Source organism: Oenanthe melanoleuca, chromosome 1 (genome assembly GCF_029582105.1).
Source record: "Oenanthe melanoleuca isolate GR-GAL-2019-014 chromosome 1, OMel1.0, whole genome shotgun sequence".
Classification (NCBI taxonomy): Eukaryota; Metazoa; Chordata; class Aves; order Passeriformes; family Muscicapidae; genus Oenanthe; species Oenanthe melanoleuca.
The window spans coordinates 16,014,352-16,037,517 of NC_079333.1; the positions used below are offsets into that span (position 1 = coordinate 16,014,352).

Genomic DNA, 23,166 nt, shown 5'->3' on the forward strand with positions numbered 1-23,166 from the left:
TCTTCTTTTACTTTCTTTGAGCCCAAGGATGCATTCAACCACATAAATCCATTTTCCTTCTATGTCCATTCCAATTGTAGGCACAGCCCAGAAAGATACATAAAAAAAAAATCCCTGAGCCTGAAACTCTGCTTACTGTGGACCAAGGACAGCAGGAGAAACAATGCTAACCTACCAAGAACATGCTAAAAATCCACAATGTCTGCCAGAGCCAGAGCTGCAGAAATACACCTGTAACATATTGCAAGCATTAAACCCTGCAGTTAGTTCAAATTCTAAGGAGAATTTAAGAAAGCATTATAGTTTCCTTTTGTTTAAAGAATTCCAACTCATTAATTCCTTCCTTTTATTTAGACATCATCCCAAAGAACCTAAGTTATGCTAGTTATGAAGTTATGCTCTTCCACTTCTTTAATGAAGATTTCTTGCATCCTAACATTTTTGAACTATATATCTGATATTTTTAAGAAAACACAGTAGAGACCCCAAAAGTTACAGTTCAGAAAGTAAAAGTCATGCAGTTGCACATAACTAGAAAGTCACAATACACTTTCCATATTTTTGAGAACTAAGAAATAATTATTTATGTTTAGAATCCTTTAACATCCCTAAAGAGCTGAATACATAAGGCTTGCGGCCATTTTTATCCACATATGCATATGTGAAAACAAATATAGATAACAAGGGAGAAGGAAGGAGAGGAGTTATGAATGAGGTATGGATGGAATTTTGTTACAGCTTCTGATCCATTTCATTCTGCTTTTAAGGCAGTGCTATTTCTGCCAATAGGCATAAAGAAGGTGAATCCATAAAGAGTCTGAAGCTCCTCTGAGGCTGAACAATCATTGCTAGGTGAACCACAAATGACAGTTTCTTCATTTAACAAATGTGTTCTTTCACAGAGGAACAGTCAATGGCGTTTACATGTGGTACCAAACTGGCTGCAGCAGGAAGCAGCTTTCCCAAGAGGAGATGTGCATGTTCTCCTGGGCTCATCAGTTAGTGTTGTGACGGATCCAGTCGTGGAGAGCTGCCACCTTGGTGTACACCCCGGGACGATTGCGCCGAGCACAGCCCTCGCCCCAGCTCACGATGCCAGCCAGGTACCACCTACTGCCCTTCCCTGTGCAGGCCAAGGGGCCTCCAGAATCTCCCTAAAATGAAGGGAGTCCAGCCATTAGTGCACACAGAGCACTGTCACAAAAAATGGGTTATTTAAGAACATAAATACCTGCCCCTCTTTTTCTCGTATTAAAACTTAATATTAATTAAAACTTACTTCTGGATATAATGCACAGAGCCAGGTATCATATTTATTCAATGATTTTAACTTGTAGCACACTTATCAATATAAAGCCAATGCAAGAAGCAGTTTATAAAATTACTCCTTGATAATGTCCCATTGCAGGATTCATAGAATAACTCACCACAGTCCAAACAGGGAGAGAAAAAGACAGGGATGGAAATAGGGAATTCTCTACAATTTCAACATAAATTGTTCACAGGTTGAAGGCAGATCTCTTATACTGTGTGTTAAATATGAACAGAAAGATACCACACACCCCAAATCAGAAAAGCCAACAAACCAAACCAAACAAACCAGGCACAATTAAGTATTATCAGCAGCTTTATAATCAAGACTGAGTCTACAGTAGACTACTTTGTAGAGGCAGAAGAAAGAACAAAGACTAAGGAATGTGCAAATAAGAACTGGCTTCTTGAATGGAACATGCAGATTTGCACAGCAATGCAGAAAAATAAAAATTCCCATTCATTTCAGTTCACAGGATCAAAATGCATTTGAGCTCATCAATACTTTTTTGCCTTTCATTGCTTTGACCTTCTATGTCTTCTGTGAACTGGACTGTTCACAGAACTCTGGCAACTACAGTACAGATCCTCTCTGCAGCTATTCCTAATGCACACAAGGCAGTCAACAGCCCCAGAACTGACCCTGGGGTTTGTTTGAGCCCCCAGCTGGAGCCAAAACATGTTAGAGGTCAGGAGAAAGCCATGTACTGAGAAAAGTGTAACAACAGAAAGCCTTCATCACCCAACCAAACAAAATTATCTATTATGGTGGTACAGAATTTTCTAGAGATAAGAGAAGAAGACAGAATTCTTCTCTCTCAGGCTGCTGTCATACTAGAAATTAACAAACAGGACACCCACAAGTCTGAAAGCATGATAAAGGGAGTTTAGGGTTCTCCCAAGAGCATACTGGCCAGTATGAGATACAGCTGAATTGGTTAAAAATGCCCATCTGAAAATTCAAAGGCATTTCTTAAGCAACAGGTTTTTGGAGGAACATCACCCTCTAAAATTAACATATTTTAACAAAACAATTCCAAGGTCAAAGTTTGCAGATGAACTCTATGTAATTCTATAAATATTTTAGTGTGTTAAAGAATTTTGACTCATCATGAGCTACAATCTTGGGAAAGTTATCCTACTGCATTAAAATAATAAAATCTATGTATTACACAAAAATTGTACCAGATTGCCTCAGTCTAATAATCAGTTACAAATTTCTATCCCCTTTACGTGGTAACTGATATAAAAAATATGTTTGTAAAGTTGATATTCATCATCAGAAGTTTGAACACCAATGAAGTTCACAACTAGACACAACTAGTGTACTAGGAGAAAGAAGGCAGGACAGGTGAAGTCTAACCAAAAACCAGTTTCTGATTGTGTCTGCAAACAAACTGGGTTTTATAACTTACACTACTGTGATGCAGTCACAGCTTTTAATTATACACATGAATGAATGCTTGAAATTCAAAAGCATCACTACAGCTGCAGTTCCCAAAGCTAGCTTAGTTTTTCTTTTGTAATTCTTTGCAACTGTAACAATACATTACTCATCATAATTTTACAGTATTTAACAATTCCATACCCAGATATTAAAAAAGGTAAAAATAAATTAATACAAATAGCATAATCACAGATGGACCTTTTATCACAGATGATTCCTTTTATCTTTATGTATTTTTGTTCTCTTGTATGAAATATAACAGCTGAAGATGAAAAAAAGTTCTTCTTGACACATTACCCCTTGCTCTTGCAAAATGATATTTCTCAAGAGTCAAAGATTATCTATGATAAATTCTCTTCCTTATTTTGGTGGGCTTTTAGAAATAACTCACACTCAAGACATCAACAAAAAACAACCAACCAACCACACAAACAAGCTAAAACACTGGAGAATTTTCCAGTGAAAGCAAACACTTCTTTGTAGTTTTCCTACCAGTTGCAGATTACCTGGCATGCATCCACACCACCATTAAGATTCCCAGCACACAGCATGCGTGGAGTAATTAGATCATCATAGAGCTTGCTGCAAACACTTTGGTTAATCATTCTCACTCGAGCTTCTTGCAGTGTTTTGGCAAGGTGACCTAGAGAAAAAATACAAATGGTATTGCAGAGATTAAGGTGGCACAAATTTCTTATGGAGGTACCAATTATCAAAACAAAAGAGAATGGCTACAAACTTAAAATCTACCCAGCCAATGACAGCAGAATAATTTCCCTTTCCTTCAAGTGGTGCCTGCCCTAGTTTTTGAAAGTTGTTGTCCACATTACCCTACAGCCATAGAGGTTCCAATGCACCACCTTTCCATTTCCCTACACTTTATCCTTATGACCTTGTTCTGCCAGAAAGTGGTAAAAATGCCATGCAAATTTTAAGATAACTCTGCATACAGGGTGACTAAATTTGAATGCCATTTCAAATTATGCCTGAAGTTTTTGTTATTATTTACACCATGGTCGTGCTACAAGCAACATCCAAGTCCTACAAAATGCAATTTCTATATTGTTTTCCATCCACTCAGTTCTAGGGAAGAAACTGAGGAATAAAGCTGAGCATGGAAAACCAAGTAATTTTTAAAAATCCCCAAAGAACAGACTGTAACTCACCAAGATCTTAATTCTGTACTACAGTATTGACATTAGGTGCCCTTGTGAGCTAAATGTCCTGACACCTCTGATGTGCTGAGAGGCTGCCCAAGCCCAGGTTTCAAGGTGTTTAATGCTGAGACAGGGCAAGGATCCCACAGGCTCCCCTGCCACCCCTCTCTAACTCAGTGTGCTTTTTCCCTGCCTCTCCACTGCAGCTGGCTGCTCCAAGCTACACAGAGGCAGAACTCTTCATGAGGCACACTTTAAACTGCCTTTGGCTAAGGCAGAGAAAATGAAAGATTCTCCACATTTTCTTTTTTTTGCAATTATTGCTGCTTATGGCCCTATATTGTCAATCAGAAACAAATCCTTTCTCTGCAATAGTTACTGATCTCTTTATCTGCAAGATTCTATTCACCAGATAAAATGAGTCATCAGCATGAAAATGGGCACATTTTTGTAAATCTACAATAATTTGCTTTTGAATGGTCTGTGATACCTTAGTATGCATTTTGTGTATTATCACCTGCCACCCAAGCAACTAGTCAGAATTTAGACTGTATCTAAGGAGATATTTTCTGGCTTTTTATAGACACACTAAGCAAGCTACATGGATTTGTGTTTGTTTTTTTTTTTGCTTATAAGTATAAATGTTCCATTGTTAGAGTTTAAAACTATGCCAAACTTGCAAAAAGTATATCCAGGAAATGAACATACTATTTTCTTTTATGGCTCCCCAGCCAGTTACATAGCAGACAGTTCCATAAAGAAATACTCTAGAGGTGCTGGGTAAACAAATGGGCTGTACCAGCTCACTGAAGAGTACAGGTGTCTCCATTTCCAACAGGGCAATGTCATAGTCTGAGACAGATTGGTCATACTGTGGGTGGACAATAATCCTTGTGATTGATCTCATAGCTACATGACTGCTCTTTTCATTAATAGTATGTGAGCCCATATATGCTCTCCATCCCATGGGAACAGAGTATCTGGAAAAAAAATGGGTTTAGAACATCCCATAGGAAAGCAATGCAGTGTTAGTTCACTCCATTTTAATTACTTTTCAGTATTTAGGACATTCATCAAAACCAAAGTGTGTGGAGTAGAATATGACTTCAGAAGATAGATACACTCTAGTCTCTGTCTGCTAAAACATTAAGCAATGTTTCTACTTGCTGTTATGAAGATAATTAATTTCCTAGAGCTATAAGACCAACTCCTTGCTATGCATCATGCTTTGGAACTCAGTTCTATCTATCTCCTCCTTATCACATGTAGGAGGTATGCATTTTCAGTGTACACTACCTAAACTGAACATCAGTGAGGTTTTCACTCAATAAATAGGGCATGTCTTGGGATAAAAGGCCATAGTTGTATTCAGAAGACCTCTGCCTTTTGAAAGAAGGAAAAGAAAAAAAAAATGTGTTCACCCTAAATCTAACAGAACAGTGTCCTATCATGCAGGATTCACTGGCAATGGAAGCAAAAAGAATAACTTCAAAAGCTTAAGATATTTGAAGCCAGCAGACTACACCAAGTGTTTATGTAGTGAGGTCATGTCAACAAGTTACAACCTGGATCAACTTATCTAGACTAGGAATAGCTTCTGCAAATTATTGAAAGCAACTTTTGAAGGTTATTAAACTGCAAATACTCTAGAACACTATCATCTCTTCCTACCTCACAGAATCAGAGTCCAGGAAGCAATGGGCAGCAGATATGAGCCACCTGCTGGAAATCACAGATGCTCCACACACGTGGCCCTGTGCCCCCATGTGCAAACTTGCTTGCCAAGGCCACTTCTCAGATCTTGTATCTTCACCTCCAACAATTCTGGTTTTCTTAAGCTGGCGTCTTCCACAAGCTAACAGAATTAGTAAAAAATTAATTAGTAAATTAATTAGTAAATTAATTAGTAAAAAGCCCACCAGTTAATGCACTTTGCCATGCTTGACACAAACTTTTACTCTTGGACCTTACTGTGCAATTGGTAAAAATGTGAGTACTTGCCCATTTTCATTCAATGGGCAGGTCAGATATAAGCAGTCATTGTCTGTCTTCCTGTGTAGCTTTCTAAAGAGTTGAATAGCTCAAAAGAGATTAAGCACAATTTAAAAGTTTATTTGAATCAATCTTGCTTCTTTTCCCTCCTTACAAACACATGCTGCATTTCATTCAGCTCAAAAAAGTAGCAAGACCTACCAGCTTATCCTGGAAGTGCATTGCTTGAAATAAGTAATCATAGACAGAATGGATTAATTGAATGGATTAATTAATTAATGGATTAATTGATTAATTGAAACAGTGCAAAATTCAAAACAGACATTTGCACACAGTGTTGCCAGGAAATAAATTTTTTAAAAGTAATATCTGATTTAACCAATTCTTAATCCAATAATGCTTAATAGTTACACAAATTGCTGACTAAGTTTCCCAAGCAATCAACAAATTTTAAAATAAATGTTACCACACCACAGTTCATTTCATCAGATCCATCTGTACAGTCTCTTTTCCCATCACACTCAGGATTTGGTTTCAGCAAGCATTTTCCATTGAGGCATTTGTATGCATAAGGGGAGCAACTTCTGTAGGCTGAAATAAGAGAGAGAAGATAGTGTCACATGTTTGGAGTCATGCTTTCAAATTATTAACAAAACCTTGCACTTTCAGAAGTTGTTCAAAGCTACACATTTTAGCCTGCTGGAAGTTGTAGCCTACACTGGTGTGAACTGGTCCTTCTGTGGAGAGGGAACAGGGGAATGATCCACTCTAATTAATGATCACACTAATTTCAGTCTCCACTGTCCCTGGAAAAGAAGTCCCTCCAACTCTCCACACTCCCATTTGACATAACTCTAACCTGAGTAAGTGTGACGTCTCAGATCTGTTCTTTTGCCTTCACCAGCACTACTGGCATTACAAATCATGAATCCTCACAGCATCTTTTAATTTTCAAGTGAAATTGAGAAAACTGTGGAAGAGCTTTAAAACTCCCTCCAATAAATTTCTGACTAAATTTCTGATAGTCCTTCTGACTGAGGACTATACTATGTGAGAATCCTGACAGATCTGAGCAATTGGCCTCCATTACTATTATTCTTACTACCAGTTTTTTACAAGGACCTCTAAACAGTGATTTTCTTTTTAAAAAAAATTTTCTCCTGGCTACTCCAAGATGGAAAGCAAGACAAAAATTAGATAAGCAAAATGCAGCAAGTCACTAGGGAGCCATTGGTAGTACCAGCAACCTGCACAAATGTTGTGAATTTACAGTAAAAAGATCATCAATGTGGCAAAAGCCCCCAGCCTACTATGTCTCTCTTCCTTAAATTATGTGGTACTGATCTGGCAGCATTTGGGGGGAAAATGCTCTTCCAATAGGATCACCAGCAAAATGTGGTTTGGTTTTCTTACTAAAATCCCTGTTATCTTGGATTTGTCTTCATTAACTGTCTTAACTCTCCCCAAACCTAGTTTTACTCTGCATGATTTATGTTCACTATTATGATACTTTTACTTTGTGCCATGAAAAAAAAATCTAGAAACAACACATTTAACCATTAAAAGATGCATATTCCTGCTTCTGCCTCCCATTATCTTTTGGAAAATAGCTAAAAATACATACTTACAGCAATTGTTTTCATCACTGTCCTGCCCACAGCTGTCATCATCTTTACAAGACTTAGACTTAGGTTTGCACTTCCCATCACCACAGTTCAATTGTTCTGGATTACAACCTGAAGAAAACAGGTCAGTAAATTTCTGATACAAACCACAGACCAACAGCCACGAGCTACACTCCCTGCCAGAGGTCACCTGGATGTTTCTGTGCCAATTCTGTCAGACACTTTCCTGCCTTGGTTTTGGTAGCATCCAGTGACAGAGAAACTTGTGCTGTCCCCTCTGGCCTTGGATTAACTCCTGCTCACTGTTTCTGGCATCTTTTGGATGTTCCCTCTCTTCTTTGACATGCCTTGCCTGATTTGGTACAGTACTCTAGCTGAAGCCTTCCCACTGATGATTGGGAAGGTACTTTCAAATTCCTCTCTTACATCCTTGTGTGACACATAAAAACCCCCTGAACAAAGGCAACCAACCAACAACACATCAAATACAAACAGAAGTAATTTGTTTGTCACAGAATGTTTTGTGACTGACTCACAAGCCAGCTTTTGAGCAGCAGTCATCCCCTCAGCAATTTTCTACCAAAAGAAGCAACTTAGGAAATCCACATGTGTGTTTAATTACTACATTCAGAACTTCACAGAATCACCACCCCAAGAGTCAAATCCTGTGCCTGAGAGCATTGTTCAAATATTTCCTGAGCTCCAGCAACCTTGGGGCTGTGACCACTGCCCTGGGGAGGCTGTTCCAGTGCCCAGTCACCATCTGGGTGAAGAATCTTTTCCTAATATCCAACCTAAACCTCCCCTGGTCACCAGAGAGCAGAGATCAGTGTCTGCCCCTCCTCTTCCTCACTAGGAAGCTGTACCTGCAATGAAGTGTCCCCTCAGTCTCCTCTCCTCCAGGCTGAACAGACCAAGTGACCTCAGCCACTACTCATATGGTTTCTCCTTTTCACCATCTTCATTACCCCCCTGTGGACACTCTCTAATAGATTATTATCTTTTATATTGTGGCACCCAAAACTTCCCCCAGCACTGGAGGTGAGGCTGCCCCAGCTCAGAGCAGGACAGGACAATCCCCTGCCTTGCCCAGCTGCTGATGCTGTTCCTGATGCCCCCCAGGACACCATTAACCCTCCTTGCTCCCAGGGCACTGCTGACTCATTCTTGTCTTTATTTTTCTCCATATATATTCTACAGCTCCTCAGGACCACTTACAAATACACCTTCTTAAATACATCCAACTTTCTATTGTGTAACACTTCCTATCTCATAAGCATCTACTCTAATCCATAATTTAGAACATGAACAAAAATTATGTGACATTCCATAATAAAATTGGCAGAATGACATTAAAAATATCCTTCCTCTTTGGTAATGAGTCTTGACCAATCATTCTGTGGGAACAAGTTTCCTTTTTTTTATTCTCCACATTTTCTTTACTTACTGATAAGCTTGTAACACAACACAGTGTCAAAATACACTTTGTCTATTTATCCTCTCACAGCAGGGAATTAAAACAAAAATTTAAATCTCCATGCTGGTTTTAATATTCTTTTCACTATTTACAAATAGCTTACCTTGACTACTTCTTATGCATTTTTTTTTTCCCTTTGGAAGGTCAACTTATAAAGAGTGATGTAAACTTCCCTTTTAATTTTTCTGTTCTCCCACTCTTTAAAGAGACACATTACACAGCCTCTTTTCCACACTTTTACATCTTCACCCACATGCTTCATGTGATCTTAAAGATTGCCAGCAGTATTTTAGACATAATTTCAGCCCATCTCTCAACTTTGTGGAAGAAACTTTTTACAGAAAACAACAAACAAGGAATAATTGCTCTACCCAAATCCAACTCAGCACTACCACCTGGGCAGCCTTTCCAGCATTCAAACTGATTTTTTGAAGGAATGCACATTCTGTCTGCACAAGCTAAAAAATAAGAAATCAATGACATTAGAAATATTGATACAGTCTAAATGCAGCAATACAGGACTCTACCACGAAGAAATATTAAAATTACTACTAAAAAGTAAAGTTTGTGTAATTTGTAAAATAAATTGAATGTTAAAGAAGAAATAATATCTTGCTTGCTACAAAGATATCAAAGAAATCTGTCAAAGATTTTTATCAAGCAGTCTGAATTAAAGGAGTCACCTAAACAGACTTAGCAAATTAAATTCACATTAATTGCCTCTACTCTAAGGGCTGATTGCCTTTCACCACAGATACATAATTACTGATAGGAAGCATTTCTTTAATTTGTTAAGGGAATGTATTTAATACAGGAGAATCTAAGGAGAAGGAAAATAAAATCAAAACTAGGCATTCTCTTTAGTATTATAAATACATATTTCCTGATATTAAAATTTTGTAGAAATTATTCTCTGTGTTACTACACTCAGTGTCTGATGTGAAAAAGTGCTTTATTGAACACTTCCCAAAACTTGCAGTCTCACTATGAAACAGCCCTTAACCAAGAATTTTTTTCACATTCATGTAAACTAACTACTAGTCTAGATGCTAAATTGTTTCTTTCCAACATATAAAAATGTTTGTTCTCTTTCAATATTTCAGATGTACAAGAGAAAAAAGTCTCTGAAAGACTAAGTAGCTCAGATCACACCTCTTCCTCCCCAAGTGAAGTCAAATGAAACTTTCTCCCATTTAGCACCAAAGGCAGATTAAGAGCTACATCAGATTGAAGGACCAAATCCATTTGTCCCACAGCTGTCTAATCTGTTCCAGTTTGGAGTAAATGAATCCTCTTCCCTGCCTTGCATGTGATGTCAGTGGGAGGAGAGCACACACTCCCCAGCCCCAGGAGCTCAAAGCAGGAGTGTCCCCATTTATTGTCACCTCTCTCTGAAGTTACCCAGCTGAAGGCTGGCATTGCTTTCCAGGGCAGCTCAGAGCAGTGCTTGTGGCTTTTAATCTAATTAATTATTTTAATCTAATTTTAATTTAACTCTGCTTTGATGGACACTCAACAGCAGGAAAAAACTGACCTCAGGTGGGTACTAAAGATGTGGGAAAACATGAATTTATTTTTTCCTTCCCATATTATTACTGCTACAGGCAGTGCCCTCAATCCATGCTGATATCTCAGCCTTCCCCAAACTACTGCATCCACTTGACACTGACACATCACAGCTATTCCACTCCTCCTGATGAGCCTTTCTACAGAGTCTCCTGACTGTGACTAAGAATTGATTAAATAACTTTGAGCCATCTGCTTGCTGGCTCAGTGCTAGAAGCAGAGCACAGATACACACAATAAAGACTGGGGATTTTCTCTGTTAAAAAAAGGTGTTCTTAGGCTTAGAATCTTTACCATTTTTGAGGCAGTAACCACAGTAGCCACAGAATAGTTGGTAACTTTTTCTAGTGGAAAGAGACCCACATTGGTGGAAGAAAAAAATCCCTGAAAATCTATGAGTCTTATAGAATGACTGACCACAAAACATACCACTTATTTAGAGTGAAAGGCAGGAAACAAAAATCTTTTACCAGAAACCTTAATACTTAAATGCTTCTATGCCAACAAGGAACAGAACTACATTCTGACAAGCAAGCTGAGGATTTGAAAAGGCTTCTCAAAATGAACTGATAGCTTGAAATTGCAGAGAACTTTATCTAGACATTATATGGGTAAAAAAACCTCAGGCATTTAAAAAATCCAAAATTGCACCTTTTCTAAGAAATGTCACAAGTAAATATGTGTTTCTCCTGAAAATTCCTAACATTGATCCAGAAGTACATAGAATGGGGAGTTAGAAAGGCCCATAAAAACCCAGATGTATTTCTACAACATCTTCTAGCAAGGGGTCCTCTTTGACTGCCAGTAAAACTTAAATAGTTTGTTTAAACCTGGGAACTGATCTAGAGCACCTTGATCTGTGATTTTAAAGAGAAGATTAAGTATTCATGGTTAACTATTGTTGGCAGAAGAGTCATGCTTAGAGGCTCTCTGCCATTCTACTTTCATGTTGCAGCTTGGCTATTTTAAGGTGTCAGCAAAGTGCCACATAAGTAGATCTACAAAAACTGAGAAATTTTACTTTTACTCCCCATTTTACAGAAATGTTGATAAAAGTTAGAAAATAAGTACTAGCTTCTAAATACATCTTATGTTTAAATTTGTACCTCTGTTTGGTCAACAAAAGACACAACATTTTACACATTTCTCTCCTGCAATAAGGTTAAGAAAATAGGCAGATTGAGTTGCATACAATTGGTCTGTCAAGCAGGGTTTCTCAAAGGATTCTCCTTAAAAATTGAAGTGTGTGTTTAATAACTTACGTTCTGTGTGACTGACAGCTTTGTATTCAATATAAAACCCTCTGTGGGTGACCAGCTCATCAGAATGGAAGTTGATTGCAACAGAATAACCATATTCTCTGTTTCTGTTGTCTTCTGAAAGAGCTTTGCAGTATCTAGCAAGGCAAAAGTGAGAATTATTAATTTCTAACCAAACTGACCACTACCATCCTTACTGAGTGGTAGTGATGTCAAAAAGACAATGCAATGAGGATCAGCTGCATTTTGGTGTTAAGAACTGCCCAAGAAAAGCTTTAATAAGCCTAGTTACAAATTTCTCCCACTCCATTTCTCCCATTCCTTTTTTTGGGAAGAGTGGACTTTGAAACAAAATATGGCAAGATGATCAATCAACCTTATGAACATAAAGAGCTTCAAGCATACTTGATTTCAAATTGCCCATTTAGGTGTGCAAACCCAGAAGTTCCACATCCAGGAAAGGATTAAATCATTCAGCCAAATGAACAAGCAACAGCTCCTGCTTGTTTCAACATGGTCCTTCCAAGAGACAAAATTCTCTGAATAGCATTATTTTTAGTGTTTGTGTAACAATTGCAATCACTGAAGAGCAAGTGGTAAAGAAAATGAAACTTCTGATTACACAAACTCTTCAGCCACATCAAGACCACAGCCAGAAATTTACAGTTCAGCTGCAGCTGCATAAAATCCTAATTTTTTCTACATTATTGCTCTAAGAGGAACAAAAGAAAAAGTAAATACCTGTAAGAAAAAAACCCAGGATGCCTAAATGTGCAGAACTTCAAAGTACAAAGCAATACACCAGAAAATAATATATTTACTCACCTAACTCCATCAATTTCTAACCAGTCTTTGTCACATTTACTGGACCCTGGGGACTTCTCTTGAATTTGTATCACAAGGATTTTTATTGAGAGTTTGTAGCCAGGCAATGGTGCCTAAAAATCAAAAGATATGCACAAAATGGAAACAGCCCTTGCTCCAAGATGTTCTACCTATCAGGGGATTGAAAGTGCTGCATTTTTATTATTGAAATTAGAGCCTCTGAAGAACTAAAAACTTTGCTAATTTAAACATCTATAGAAGTGTTTTTAGCCCCAGCTTTGGCTAGGCTGTGCCTGATGAAGGAGTGTCAGCCTTTCTGCAGGCAGCATAAAGCATTGTGTATCTGAGGTTCATGCTGGGTTTGCAATGCCATGTGCTCCTGTCCTGCACAGAGGAGAGGGTTTTGTGTTAATACTGTGAAAGGCAGAGACTTACCAAGTCATATACATGAAAAGTCTCCTTTACAAGGGACACTACAAACATAGGTAAATGCTGAATGGAACAACAGACCGACACATTAGGTGGCTGGTAGAAGATTTTAAGTCTTGCCAAAGGACTTGCTGGAAATTCAGAAGTGAATTTCTGAGCCCGAGAAGGTCCTGGCTCTGCAGAATTCAGGGAAATACAGTGTGGTATCCATCATGTGAGGCATGATTTACATGACCTTTTTTCTTTTTGACATAGAAGAAAAGCCCTGATTATTATTAATTTTCTCTGGCTGCTGGGACTTGTCATCTTACACATTAATTTGTTTCTGTCACAAATAATGCTCAAACTTCTGGAAGTTGGCAGTGTTTCCCTCCCATAGCTGGCACCTGTACATAGGACAGGAAAGAAATGCCTGCCTGAGAAGAAGTCAGCTTCAGTGGTCTCACTAGGTTTTCTCCCTGTTTCACCCACTTCAAAAGCCATTTCTTCCCATTTTGTGTCTACATAAGACAAAGAAAAGTCATCAGTACTCAGAAGAGTTCCCAGCACTTACCTTGATAATCCAGGTGCAGTCAATGTTTGGTGGGTAGTAACTTGGGTAATAAGGGGAACTCAGTGTCCCATTCCAGGAGGTATAATGACCACCACATACTAGGAGAGAAATACATCAGCAAGGAACACAATTATCCCAGCTGAACCCAAGTGCAGAGTCTGCTTCACTTGCTAGGACCCTTCTCTATGTACAGAGTTAGAAACATATATTGTGATAGTATTAAACTCACATTTTTTCTGTATTTACTGAATATCACTTAAGTTCCACCTCCACATAACACTGAATTTCTCTTATTTTTAATCAAATTACAGCTAAGGGTAAGCACAAAAACCTCTGACTGAAGTATTTCTGTTTTAAAATGGCATTATTTCATGGTAAGTGAAAGAAGCAGCTAGATATGGATGCAACAAACCTCTCCCTTCTAATTTACTTCTGAAAATTCTGTAGGTATTTTCAAAATTAAAAAGCAATCAGCCCAGTGAAGTGAAAACTGATTAATTTAGTTTAAACAAGGGAGTTAGTGTATCAGTTCTCAGTTTGAAAATTCATGCCATGTTTGAACAATTTTCTACCAAGGACTCTCCTAGATATGGTTCCCTTTAGGTAATATTGTGAATGCAAATATGAACATAACAGAAAATAAGATAATTTTGAAACTAAAAAAATCTTGTGGCAAAATCTGGGCTAAATATAATTTGAAATGCCCATCCTCAGAACAATAAAGCAATTTTAATTAGTAATGTGCATGGGATAAGTATTTGGATAAGCAGCACGCACAGAGACAAGTTGAAATGTGGCAGCTTTGGAGGAGTTTATCCTCTGTGACTTGTTCTACAAAAAAGTGTCACTTGCTTCATTGTGAACAACTCTTTCACTTATACCTAACCAAATAACTGTGGCTAAACTTGACCCTGTGAAACCCCTTTATTTCTTCTAAAATTAGTGCTGCAGTTTAGCATTACTCAAAATTCTTCACCACACTGAACTCATGTAAAATCTGTGGTACCCACAGGTTTGGAACATACTTAGGTGTGGAACACACTTCTGTTATTCAGTTAACTACTCTGAACAATGCTCTCAGGAAAAGAACAAAGATAAATTAGAAGTGCTTGCTCTTATTTTCCATTTCAAATCATGCTCTACAATCTGTGGATCCATTGCCAAAACTGCTGAAGTAGCTGCTCTGTCACTGGGGCTGTCTGGCTTTGCCTGGACACAGGTGCCTGTGTCTGTCCAGCTGCTCCTCTGCCACTGCTCAGTGTTACCCATGCAAGGACTGGCAGGTAAGACTTGAGTAGTTATCAGGAAGACAAAATCTCCCAGACCAAAGGATGTTCAATTCTTCTTTGTTCAATTCTGAGTCTTTCTTAAAGTGATCCAGAATGGTAATTCCCTGCTTTATATGCCAACACTCGCTCCCCCAGATTTGTTCAAGGCAATATCAACTTTTTTAGAGGTAAAATCAGTAATAAGTGTGCTTCCATCAGACACTTGTGTTTGTTAACTACGTACTGATTTTAGGAATGGCTTGAAAATGAGCTTTTAAAATGTTGCTTTCTCCTCTCTGGTCCAGTGAGAAGGTAAGCAGCATTACATTACTTGATGAAGTTAAATGCACCACAGAAGGGGTCCAGGCTCCAGGCCCACACCACCTGGAAGGTTACCAAAAAAAAAAAAACAAAAAACCCACATTAAAAACAGTAATCCCAAAACATTTCCCACATTCCTGCCATCCTTGCTGGGAAACTGGGCAGAAGTAACACTGATCTCAGCATCTGTGTTTCAGAAGTGTTCCCTTGGCTGCCTCTTCCCTTCTGTTCTCCCACCCAGCTGACAGTACATGGGATGCTTGGGCTTCCCAGCACTGAGGCTTAGTCACTGTGTGCACATCACAGTTTTCTTGCTTAACAAGTGCCCTGGAGTTTCATACCTATAGAAGCATCAAAAGGCAAGGCCAGGTTGTGTCACTTCAGTGGTGATAGTGGCACTGAGAAGCAGAGGTTAGGAATGAAAAGGCAACAAGTGCCAGTGCAGCAGCATTGAGCAGCATCTGTGCAAGATAAACCCAAAACATTTCCAGTTTATCCACATTCAGCCTGTTTTTGTGCCACAAAAGCTATCACATAAAATGTGAAGCCCCATGCTTTTCAACTATTACTTCCTATTGTTCTTTTACTTGCTAATGTGAGATGCTATTTCTTGCATCTGTAAATTCACTCTTATGCTTATTCCATTTTGCAACCCACAACATATTTTGGACTTTTAAAATTTATTTATAACTCGATGATCCTTGTGGGTCACTTCCAATTCAGAATATTCTGTGATATCTGTGAATCTATGCATTAAAAATTTCTAACAGATTTCTCTTTTTCAATGCACAGCAAATGAAAGCAATTAAGATTAGACCTCACAGTAACAGAGTCCATCTGTTAGTGTGTATTTCCATCACAGCTCTGAATCAAGTTCTTTGATGTCACTGAGATCTAAATTGGCAGCATTAAAATCAAATTTTGTAACCTTAAATTGAAAGTAGCTGTCTTCTGCTTTAGCAGCCTATTCTTTTCATGCATTTGGAGTGGGACTAGTGAATGAATCTCTGCTTTGCCTCTCCTGCAGACATTATTAAATCCTTTTTATCATAAGAGCTGACAAAACATTTATACAATAACAATTTAAGTTCTCTTCACATTGCCATGTGGAATTTTTTCAGCATGTTCATCACCCCAGTTGACAGCCCCTGGCTTGTATACTATCTGTACATTCTGTCACAGTATCATCAGAACAGCAAGGCAAGCTATGAGAAGAGAGGTCCACATGAGATGGTTACTCTCACAGCACACCTCACCATCTCAGCTTGAACATGCTTTAGGATTTGTCACTGAGCAGATGTATTACTGCAGTTTACAGAAACTGGTGAGCATCAGTTCAGTCCCCATGTGTGACCCTAGACCTAAACATCAGGGAATGATGGCTGCTACAATTACTGGCTGTCATGGATATTGGACATACTATTATTAGTTCTACTTTATGTGTCTTATTATTAGTTCTACTTTATGTGTCTTAACTATGTCACTAGGCTGCTTTTGACCCAAACAGAAAACTAATAGACATATGTAAAACAACACATTTTCTAGGGTGGCAATAAAAGCAAACAAAAGTCATTTTTGTTGAGGTACCACCATCAGGCTTTTAACATAATTTCAGTCTCCAAATTCTGTTTTGGTTCTTTAATAGACAGATGTCAATGCACATTCTTGAATTTTGTCTTACAGCTTACTGCATCTGTGTTCTCTGAATGTGTTACATCAGACCTGTGTTGGTCTTGCTGTCTTCCAGGTGTTTTCATGCTCATGGCCAGCTCTACATTTGTAGCTCCTAAAAAGCTGAGCCAGTGTAATAATGCACAATGGAGTAACAGCTGCAGATATAATCCATAATAAGTAGCAGAACAGATGCAGACCCACATCAGGAGCAGGATTCTCCTCATTAAACTACAGTTTGGGAGTAACTGCTTACAAAAACCTTGTGTCCATTCCATGCTAACAATAACAATCTGTTATGTCTTATTTCATAGAGAGCAATTAGTATGTTAATAGAGCTGAAGAGGACCACTACTCAATTATGTTAAGCACTCCTAAACAAGTGCATTTCAGATTTCTAGCTGAACCTTCATGCCCAGCTAACCTCTTCCTGAAAGTTCCTAAAAGAAAAAAATTAAGTAAAGTAAAGGTCCCCTCTTAAAACCATCCATCCTCAGAACCTACAACTTATTTATTTGGTTGACAGAATAATCTGGAAGACAGATTCCTTGTGCTCATACATGAAATTTGACTCTGAAAAGTGGGAGTGTAGCCACTCAAATTTAAATAACATCTGAATTCACTTATGCAAATAGACTACACAGTGGCTCTGAGGATGAAGTTTTCCAACCCCCCTATTATGAACAGGAATTCAGCTGTGACTGGACTGCCATAAAACATACATTTTCTGAAAGTAATAGAATATAACACTCTAAAATAGTCTGCATCTTTTTGAGTTGTGAGAGAAATTGTCTGGAAAGGAACTCATTAAGAATTAGTCATAGTGCAGAATAAACTCCACAGAAATTTGTAACCCATTCCCCAGGGAAGGGGTCATGGCACCAACCCTGTCAGAGTTCAAGGAACATTTGGACAATGCTCTTAGTCAGATGGTTTGGTTTTAGGTACTCCTCTGAGGAGCAGGGAGTTGGACTTGAAAACCCTTATCAGTCCCTTCCAACTTCTCTAGAAGATTTTTTTTTACCCTACCAAAACTTTGAATTAAGTTGTATTTCAGATCTCACATTTTATCAATTTGGTACAGTTTCAGAACTCAGTAAAGCGTTGTTCTGTGTATCATACCTGGTAATGATCTTGTTCTGCAGTGGGAGAAGGAAATCATATGCTGAAAGGTGGTGAGATGCACAGCTCTCTGGAGTGACACCATGCAGAGTGATAATTACCAGTCTCACCACGTAATTAGAAGGAACTCGAAGTCTCCATTGATAAAAAGACTTTTTGGGATTCATCAGAGTTAGAGTCCTGTTGTTACCTGGCTTGGCATACAGGTCAAAGGATACTGCTACAAATAAAGAACGTGGATCAGAATGGAAAAACTTACTGAAAGGTAAGTTCTTGGGTAAGATTTCAGACAAAGTAGAAGCAATCACCTACCAACATTTCTTGGCTACTCTATTCCCTTTTTGCTCTCACATTTACAGCTCTGCTCCCTTATCCTATCAGACTGCATCACCTTTGCTCTGGCCAAGGAAGCTCAAAGCCTCTCCATCACCACTCCACAAGCAGGAGCTGATTCAGCTGCAATTGCTGCAATATCTGCTCACACCCACTGCCTCCTTTGCCATTTTCTCTTCTTCCTTCTCCTTGCAACGAGAACACTAAGTACATGTAGACAAATCTCGAGATGTGCTTCATATGAAGAAATCAGGCAAAGTGAATTAAAGCTCTACATTATCTGACTGATCATTAACAACATATAACCAAAATTGTCAAATCACAAGCCAAATTATGTACCATTTTTAGAAGTTTTGTTAGATGTTTTTTGTTTTGTTTTTGCTTGGGTTTTTTTTTGTTTGTTTGTTTTGGTTTTGTTTTTAGAAATGGCAAAAAATAGGAGCCATAGCTCACTGCAATTCGGTTTGAACTATTAAATTTCAACCATTCTAGCCAGAACATCAGAATAAAAACTGTAAGGTATTTTCCTTTGAAACACATGACATGGAGATTCCATAGTCTAGTTTAGTTCACAAGCCCTACAGATATAAGAATAATTGGAAAAATGCCATTTTTCAATCACAGGATTCCACTCCCCCCCCGAAGTGGTACCACTTGGGATTGAAGCATAATTACCTGATTTTTGCATCACATCATATTCTGTGAAATCTGAAACTGAAATGTAATAATTATCAGCTAAACAAGCCAGAGACACAAAGTGGAGAAAGAAAAATAGACAGAATAGGAATTAAATGACAGGTACATTGTTACCAAAAAGCTCCATTGTATCAAGATCAAAATCTTTCTCCCCAGAACTGAACAAGGGAGCTGCTTGTTTGCTACAGATTTCTTTTTGTTGCACTGGGGTTAATTTTTTAAGAGAAGCAACCATATCTTGTGGTGCCCAGAATGTATTCCAGAAGTAAGCTCGTGGCCCAGATTCTCCCTCACTGTGAAAGGAAAAAAAAAAAAAAAAAAAAAAAAAAAAGCACCATAAATATAATCTAATTACTGTTTTGGACATGGTTTCCACTGGTCTGCATTTTTGGCTGGCACAGTTTCACAGCCAGCTGAACTTCTGTGTCCAGTAGCTGCTGCTAAACATGGTGACAAAAAGCTCCCTTGTTTAACAATATTTTTGCTATACAGAAGAATTATTTTTGACATATGTGGCTTAACCAGCTACACAGTGAGACTGAAAACCACACCTTGAAATCCTTCAATAGTTTTTATGAAATTGGATGTTACAATCCCTGCTGTTTAATTAAACACTTTTAAGATCATGTAACAGGTCCAGGCATGCTGTAATTAATATTTTTAATGGAAGCCAGCACTATACAACAACTCAATTTTATGCATGTACTTTGATACAGCATTTCACACAATCTTTGTTGAAATAAAGAATCCTTGAGCATACACATACAAGTTATTACTTCAATGATTCCACTACAATCCTTTTGAAACCACCTGTGCACTGACCCTTCAGGTTTTTCAGAAACTTCCAGGATTATAATAACCTGCTGCTCAATGGATTTACATTTCTTACCCACAGCTCAAATAGTGTTTTGCCCCAAATAACACATTTATGGATTTGTTTCCAGAGGTTAAAACAGATCTTCATTTGAATAGAAAAATCCAAAATAAGATTCTTGGAGTACTGAATTGTTGTTTCAAAAATTAAAAGTACATTAAAAGACAACAAAACAACCCATGGACTCAGGAACAATTAATCAGACTTCATTTCTCTCACCAATTCTACAAGGCAGGACAGAAGTCACACCATTAGCTTAGCTCATATACTCAAATGCATTTCTGCATTTTTAATTCTCTTATGGAGATGTGCATGTTCTTCTAGACAGCTAATTTAAAATGCATTAAAAAAAAAAGAAAATCACAGTTAATATTTCAAATTTCTACTATATGCTGAAACAGCACCTACCTGAAAGCAGCCACTTCAGATTTCAGGTAGTACTTTCCCAAGAAGGAAGATTCATATGTTTCTGCCAACTGACCATGAAATAATGGTAAAAGAAAATGTAACATTATATTTTAGTGCCAATATAATCTCTAATACTGTCTTTTTCATTCTTTCCTCTTCCTCACCTCCCTCCCTCACATTACAAGCACTATCCATAATTTTCATAAAATGTATTAAATAAGGTTCATAAAGGTGCACTAAATTACACTAAAAATTGCTTTTCCACATCACATTTCAAGACCATTGCAAGTTCTTAACAATTAGTAATGAATACATTCATATTTTTGTTTCAGTCTTTAAACTTCCTATGATCAACTTGTATTGGCTGTGCACAAAGCACCTTTGAGACACCAGATTAGTTCTTTTGGGAAATACAGGCTAACAGAGAACACCTTTGTCTTCAAAACTGCTGTCCACATCTACCTAGGAAACAGCACTGATCTCACAAATAGAAGCTCATAAGAAGGGCAATAAAGCAAGCACTGTTGTGAGTATAAGGAAAATTTAAAAAGTGAAGCATTAAAAAGCAAAAGGAAAATGTAGAAGGAAGAGGGTTTTAATAAAGTAAAATAAAACAAAACCCACTCTCCTATTTCCTTCAAGACAAGTAATTTGTCCATAACTGTGAAACCTTACTACCTAGAAAATATTGACCTTACTCTATGACATACATTACTATCTGTCTAGCTGCATTTCTAAAATGAAAACTGAAAAATTGCCAAGGCTCTTGCTAGATTTAAACTTCCCATTTCTAAGGAAAAAAAAAAACAAAACTAACTGGAATCCCCTCCTCATTCCCAGCTGATTCTGTATAAATATTTACAAAATATTGCTCTATTTATGTGGGAACTTACATAATTTTGGATTGCTTTTGCTTGCAGGAGGAACTTCTGTGATGTTGGATCATTGAGCTCATTTGTATAAGTCAAATTAGGAATTTCTACACTTCCACTGATATAAATAAAGGAAAAAGCTGGAGCTGAGAAAAAAAAAAGGTAAATAATTAGCACACCTAATAACATTACAGAACAAGAGGCTTGCAGAAGTATGGGGTTTGTCCTTGGCATTTACAGGTATTAGCTTTTAAGAGAAACATTCAGTAATAGCCAGAGCACTGAATCAGTCCCACTGACAGAGTAATGCCCAGCAGGAAAGGAAAGGAAGGAGAGAGAGGTTTAAGCAGGCATTTCTACTAGGAAGACTTCATTGTTAAGCTTCCATTTTTTGCAGTGCTCTCCTCCTGAAGATGCATGGTTTTAATGGCAATGTGTTGACATTTGGGAAAGTACATAACAATTTAGGTACCCATTCTGTTTTTAAAAAAAGTGAAGAGAAAATAGACAAATAATTCTTATATGTTCCTGCAAAAAAGATAACACTTAATACCAATAATGATGGTATTCACCAGCAGAGACAAAAAAATAATTAGAGATAAAATACACACTTTCAATATTCTTGTGCAATTGCTAACTACTAATTACTGTGCATTTTGTTGCCTTAGCTAAGACATTAAGGAGAAGGGGAAGTCAGTAGTTTATGTACACACATTATGTGCATTATTTCACAGTGCAAAATATCCATCTTGCCCAGACCACGCTGGGAGTAACACTTACAGAGTGAGTAGTGCAGGACTAGCACAATTGCTGTCAAGGTTAAAGAAACTGTGGGTAATACTCCTAGAAGACATCTCCTCCACAAACACAACTTCATCCACTTGAAGAAACAATTCTTTTGGCACAAACCTTCTTGGTAGGATGGGCAGTGGCAAACATGTGGACTTTCCTAGAGAAAATGATGCCACGGATGGCATCAGTTAGTTTAAAAAAAAAAAAAAAAAAAAAAAAAAGAGCTGTTACATCACATTTTGGTGTATTTATTCTCTTAAAGAGAATTAAATTGAGATAAGATCTTTCATGTTATCAGCTAGGTCACACATGAAACCCACACCTCTTTGTGCTATTTCCCTCTTGTATGCACCTCAAGCTGTGAAAGGCGGGAGGAGGAATTTTTATCACTTGAGTAACAAGCAAGTGATGAAGAATAGAGGTGAAAGCACACAGGAGTGGACAGAGATAAACTCTGTACTGTGTTCCTACCACAAAGCTTAGCTGGTGGCTCTTACCTGCCCTGCAGCCTGCTCAGAGTCCGGAGCTGGGATGCTGTACACAGAAATCCGGCCGGAGGGAGAAGCCTGCAGCATGGTGCCGTGGCAAATGCCTTTGGACAAACCTAGCAACACCCCCCAAATGAACCCTGCTTCTTAAACATAGCTCAGAGCAGCTGCTCTCCCCACCACACACACCAGGCTTCTCTCATTTCACCTTTGCCATGCTGCTTGAAGCTGGAGCCAGCTGATCTGCAGTCAAAGGAGGTGGGCAGGAAAAGTTACCATGGCTGTAACTCTTTGTTTTCCTGACTGGCTAAGTAGGATAGGGATCCCATCATTTGAAAATACATCATTTCTTTCAGAAATACAAGAATAGGGAAAGTAATTTACGATGGAAAGCAATTTACAGATAAAAGGTCCCAGGCAATATAAATCAAACAACTTCTAATAAACACCCTGGGGAATTCATAGAAATATCCATAAGAAAGGAGAAATGCTCAGTTCCACCTTAGTCCATCTTAGTTTTCCAGCTTCAAGACAGTACCACAGAATAAAAGCAATAAATAAATTGGAAACCAATTTATGCTCACATACCCTGTTTGAAAGGAAAAACAGCTTAAAGTCAGCAAACAATCAAGTTCAGCACATTCTGCATGTAAAATAAGAAAATCAAGGATGTGTGTGGG

At 38.0% G+C, this 23,166-nt stretch overlaps 1 protein-coding gene across 1 annotated transcript; it reads right to left on the reverse strand.

Annotated features, from left to right (window-relative positions):
* Window positions 1-80: 80 nt before the first annotated feature.
* LOC130257340 (suppressor of tumorigenicity 14 protein-like) lies at window positions 81-22,752 on the reverse strand. Its single transcript, XM_056499757.1, has 17 exons — window positions 22,496-22,752; window positions 21,987-22,155; window positions 21,228-21,352; window positions 20,335-20,402; window positions 19,167-19,345; window positions 19,032-19,070; window positions 18,024-18,243; window positions 15,154-15,293; window positions 13,642-13,739; window positions 12,660-12,772; window positions 11,838-11,971; window positions 7,536-7,643; window positions 6,379-6,498; window positions 5,587-5,770; window positions 4,624-4,895; window positions 3,265-3,401; window positions 81-1,154 (listed from the first exon to the last, which is right to left on the reverse strand). Exons 1-17 carry the CDS (start codon window positions 22,571-22,573, stop codon window positions 996-998), a joined length of 2,343 nt encoding a protein of 780 aa, XP_056355732.1. The 5' UTR covers window positions 22,574-22,752; the 3' UTR covers window positions 81-995.
* Window positions 22,753-23,166: the final 414 nt, after the last annotated feature.